The 5,474-nt window shown below is 42.7% G+C and overlaps 1 protein-coding gene across 1 annotated transcript in view; it reads right to left on the bottom strand.

The window, feature by feature from the left end:
• Window positions 1-3,349: 3,349 nt before the first annotated feature.
• SIAH3 (siah E3 ubiquitin protein ligase family member 3) overlaps window positions 3,350-5,474 on the bottom strand; it is a 79,696-nt gene continuing 77,571 nt past the window's right edge. The window contains exon 2 of the mRNA XM_025214722.1: window positions 3,350-3,943. Within this exon, the coding sequence (XP_025070507.1) occupies window positions 3,350-3,943 (594 nt within the window). The remainder of the gene's footprint in view (window positions 3,944-5,474) is intronic.

Below are 5,474 nucleotides of genomic sequence, written 5' to 3'. Positions count from 1 at the left end.
AAAGATTCCAGCCATTTCTATTCCAGAAAATTCAGCTCTGTAAGCCCTTGCATGTGGGCGCATCACTATTACCAGACGTTACAAGCCAGAATTCACTTATTGTAGAGAGCTAGCTAGGTTACAGCACAAGACCGTGATGCCATTACAGAGATTGACACTTCCTTTTTAGAGATCAGACTTTATTTCTTTCTACCTATTAATGGCAAGTTTGAGCCTGTTGCAGAAATTTTGACTTCTCTTTGATTTTCACTGCCACCCACTGAGCTGAATCTCCAGGTAAAGAGGCAAAATTGTATTGTATTTCTGGAATTCATTTTAGAAAAGGGGAAAACTGAAAGGCAGGGTATTGCCCCTGATTTGTTTTAACTACTGAATAGCGACAAGCCTGAGCCACAATATTCAGATCCAGATTGCATCAAAACTATAAGGGCATCTGGATTTGAGGTTTTAGGCACTACTCATACTAAGAAGAAAAGGGATATGTTTCTAATTTGCATTAGCTAACAAGGGGCAACTAACATGATTTAAAACCCAAGTGAAGACAAAGCACATGGAGATTAATGTACCCTAAATTCGATAATATTTAGATTCAGAGAACTGATCCTGACTTGTTTATGGTCAAATATCAACATGAAGTGCCTGACCAGATGTAAAAGCCCTTATTAAAAGGTCCACATGTTTTTACGATCCTCCTCCACTCGATGTCCTGTGAACCAACACATACTTTTGAAGGGGGGATATATATGGGAGGGGGACACCCAAAAGGCAAGATTGAAGAAAAAAATGTTAAAGGTTGATTTTTTTTTTTTTAAGGAGAGGAATTTCAAGCTAGGATTCCCTATGGCTAGGGAGCAAAATTGCGATTTCACAGATTTTGTGAAATCTGACATTGCCTGCAAAATCTGCAAAATCCATGGAAAAAAGATAAAAAAATACTGAAAATAAAATGCTGGCTCCCAGCCAGCCATCCTCACCATGCTGCTGCCTGGCTGCACAGCCTGCCAGGGGGAAGGGGGGCTGCTCACACAATGGGCAGCCCAAGATGGCTGCCGCCTCTGCTCCTCACCAATGATTGGCTACGGGGACTGTCCATTGTATGGCCCTAGCCCTTGCCACCAATCAGTGATGAGGGGTGGGGCTGCATGATGAAAAGCCCTCACAGCCAATCAGCAGTGAGGGGCAGGGTCATATGACAGACAGCCTTCACAGCCAATCAGCAGTGAGAAATGGGGCCACTGGGACCATTCGGCCAATCAGAAGCATCAGGGCATTGTACTCTGCTAGGGGAAATGGCTGCCAGACCCACCTTCTGCCCATGAAATCAGCCAGCAGCCACCTCAAGCTTGTCCCTACCTATTGCAAGTAGATATTCCAGCTGCCATTTTAAAGGTATGAAATGAGGGGGCAGTCCAGGATACAACAGCAAACTCAAGCTGGAATACAAAACTTGGACATTTTTTGAGACTTTATATTTATTTTCTGAAAATTACCAGCTGAATTTTTGAGAAAATAAATGCTAAAAAAATTAAATCCCTAATTACAGATTAAGGGGGCACATCTACATGAGATCCTTTAGAGTGCATTAGATTAATTTAATGCACAGTAAAGCATCTATGTGTGCACAATTACTGCACAGTGTATTAGTTTAATGCACCATTTTCTAGTACTTGTAGATAGAGGTACTAGAAAAACAGTGCATTAACTAGTGCACCATACTGCATGTGTAGAAGCTGACCGGGAACAAATTGCCTAGACAGCAGGGGGCCACAGGGAGCAAGGAGAGCTGTCCTGGCTTAGGAGGACATTGCCTGCCAGCCATGTGGAGATTGGGACCCATCCCGATCTCTACATGGTTGGTAGGCAGCTGCTGGTAGCTGGGACTGCTCCCTCCCAACCCTGCCCCTCAGGGCCAGCTCAATCTTCCCCAGCTAGGGCAGAGCTCCCTGCCCCTCAGAGCTCCAGGCTAAGCCCAGGGCTGGCATCCAGTGAAGCCTGGAGCTCCCCTTGGTGGCTGCAGGGTGGCAGAGCAGGGCAGGAACAGGGTAGGAACTGGGGGAGAGCTTTAACAAACTTGAATTTGCACAGAAAAATTCAGGTGCATTAATTGCACATGAAGATACATCCTGGATACCTCAAGCTGACTTGCATTTGGCAAGCCAGTCACTCTATACAGTGATAAGAAAGATATTGCATTTGGTTCATTATAATGTCCAGCCAGGTGCTGATATCTCCTTAGTTTTTCCAGGCCCTGAATCAGTAATACGTGTAGAGATAGTGAGTGTTTCTCTAGGGGAAGGAGCTGTTGAGAGATGAGTGGGTCATCAGTGTTGGTTTTAAATCATGAATGGCCACAGGATGTGCTTTACACTGTAAGGTTTTTGGGACAGGGGTTGTCATTTATTGTAAGTTTTTACTTCATGCAGTGGAGCTCAGTGTGGTGGTGACCTGCAGTCTACCACTGTATAAATATTAGATAGCTATTATTATTATTAAAGTATTATTTTTGGTGGTGCCCAGTAGTCTCTACCAGTGCATAAATGTTAGATAGTCATTATTATTAAAATATTATCATTATTATTATTGCTATTATAAAATAATAAAATAACAATAATAGTGACTGTATGATTAAAATTATAGCAGTAATGATAACTGTGGGATAAATACAATCTGCAGTTTAATATTCAGTCTCTGATTCTCATTTCTGCTCATGGTTGTGGTTTCCAGAGGTGACGGGTCACAGGATACAGCGTTCTGCAGGGACCATCTGCTTAGATCAGATGGGGAGTTGTATGCTGGAACTTACTGTCTCCTTGGGTTGTGCCTCAGTAGTAAAAAGCCGACAGCAGCTGCAATCTGTTTCATTTTAGGCAAATTAATTGCAGTCTGCTGATTCCTGTGAAGTTGCTAATGAACAAGGACCACAGTTGGCCTCTGCTTCAGCTAGGTTATTTTACCTTACTATCAGTCACAGAGGCCTACTTAGTACCCAGGAACAAGATAAACAATAAAATAAATGATTTTTTTCTAGTCTAACCAAACCAAGGATTCACTGGGTCCCTTGGACTGCCTTTTCCATAAAGACAGCCTCTGCTTGAGAGACTCTGCGGCATTATTTTGATGGAGCCAATAACTTGATTATGATCTTTAAAATTTATCATAAAACTGTATTAACAAAAACAGCGAATACATCACACGGAGACTGGAATCACAGGATGTTTACAGAATGCCCACTGTGGACAATACTAAATACCACAAAAAACCTGAGACCCCCAAAAGCAGTCCATGAGTTCTGGCGCTCACAATCTGCAGGAGGGTACCATTATTCTTTTGCTATTTTTTTTCTGCCTCTTCACATTTCCACCTCAGCAGTGTGAACTTTGCTTGAAGTTATTGCAATCCCTATAGCCAGGCTTCCATTATCAGAAAAGAGCTGAGCCAGTGAGGTGTTAAGGACAAGGCAATCACCGTCTGATATGACAGAGTCAATGCACTCCAGTACTGATCTTGGGGTAGCTTCCCATTTCAGACGCCTCTGGTTTCTGTTGAGCTCAAGCCTGTAGGTAAAGTTATCCGCTTGAGTTGGGGTGCCGATCAGCATCATGGTGGCAAAGAACTGAGGGTGGCCTTCATATTTCTCCTGCTTCCTGAGTACCAGCAAAAATTGGTGTCCCAGGCAAGAATGAATGATTATCCAATCTGTTGGTGCAGGGAGATGCATGTCCGTAGCCAGGAAAACAATCTCTGCCCCATGAAGGATGTTGATGCTATGAGTCTGTCTCAGATGTGAGACCACTACTTCCAAATGGCCTTCCCATTGGCAAGAAAACAGAGGGCAGGTGCAGGGAATCAGCTGTGGATCATGCACTGCCTCGTGGGGATGGTGGGGATGAAGACTGCTTTGCTCCGTGGAGGTCTGAGAGACTGCACACCTGTTTGATGCATGCTGCAAGAAGAAGAGAAAAAACATGAGGGACTCTGGGGAAACCACTCTGGACAGTAAACTGAGACAGATCTATAGGACTTGGTCCTGAAAGTTATTGAGCTCCTGTAAATCCCACTGACATCAGCAGAAGCTGAAGGAACTCAGCACCCTTGTGGACTGATCTGCAGAGAGCAAGATCTGAATTTGTTCAGCAAAACAAATTTGGCAGCTGCCTTGTTCTGGAGGAGAAGAGATAATAACTAGTTTAGCCATCATAAATCATCTTAAATGAAAGTGATGGATGAGTTTAAAGAGTCATTTCATTAGTTCAAGAAGAAAAAGATCTGCATTTTCCTAAAACCAAATCAGAAACAACCCAAGAACAGCATGGACATTTTATGCAGTTATGCTCTTAGAGCTGAGAACAAGAAAATGAAATATTTATAGCTTTCTTATCATATAATGAAATACACTCTGGCAAATCTGGACACATTTCCCCCCCTGAAATAACGTGTTTTATAACACCCATAATTTGTGAACCAAAAATCAATTTTTAGTGTGTATGATGCCCTCATTATTTTTCTCTGTGCATAAAAATAGTTTGTGTTTAAATCATGCCTTCTCATCCATAAATCTCAAAAGATTTTCAAAGGTGGATAGATGGCAGATTTAGAGCACCTTTACATTTGAAAGTTAATTCAGATTAAGGTAAAGTGCTCATTTAAAGTGCAATAAGTCTTCCTGAATAATTCCACGTGTGGACTTTTTTCTTCAGGAATAAGAGTGTCTTGCTTCTGTTTATCTTAATCTACTTTGACAGTGGACTAAGCTGAAGAGAAACAAAAAGCACTATTATATTTCACAGTAACACATGATGTTACTTTTGGAATAGTTTTCCTGGCTACTCTAGAATGACGTCAGGGGTTGGCAAGCTTTAAGGCTTAGGCAATACACACCTATGTGTAAAACCCTGGCTCTTGGAGACTTTTGATTATGTCCAACCCTGCCATCCCCCATCTTATTTTTCTCCAAGGCACCTAAATGCCACTTAGATGGTTCTTCAGTGTGTAAATCACCAAATGTGGTCTTATTTCACTCTGTTTAGCAGCCAGAATTCTGTCAGGCTCCTAGATTATTTGTGGGCCCTGTAGGCATCTCTGCCTTAGATGCAAAAGCTTTATACAGTTCTCCAGATGTCCTACTGCACATGCTCAGATGCATTCCACTATGGCCACATAGTTGAATAACTCTGCTTACATTTTCTTCTGCTCCCACTTTGTTTGGAAAAGTGAATAAACTCTGTTCAGGTCCCCAACTGCTTGAGCAGGAAAGGAGGCACTGTGACTGTTTGACATGAGGGTGGTGCCCACCTTTTGCCCAATCGCCTAATGGCTAAGTCACTTGCCCAAAAAGTAGAAGACCTGGATTGTAGGCCACTTTGCACTTTGATGGGGTTTGAACCTACACCTCCTGCGTCTCAGGACACCACCAGAAGCACCAGCCATATGTTATGCAAGGCTGAGGGAACTCTCCACCACTCCCATAGCAGACT

This window comes from Alligator sinensis, unplaced genomic scaffold, assembly GCF_000455745.1.
Source record: "Alligator sinensis unplaced genomic scaffold, ASM45574v1 scaffold1219_1, whole genome shotgun sequence".
NCBI lineage: Eukaryota > Metazoa > Chordata > Crocodylia > Alligatoridae > Alligator > Alligator sinensis.
This window is presented reverse-complemented; position numbering and strand designations above follow the sequence as displayed.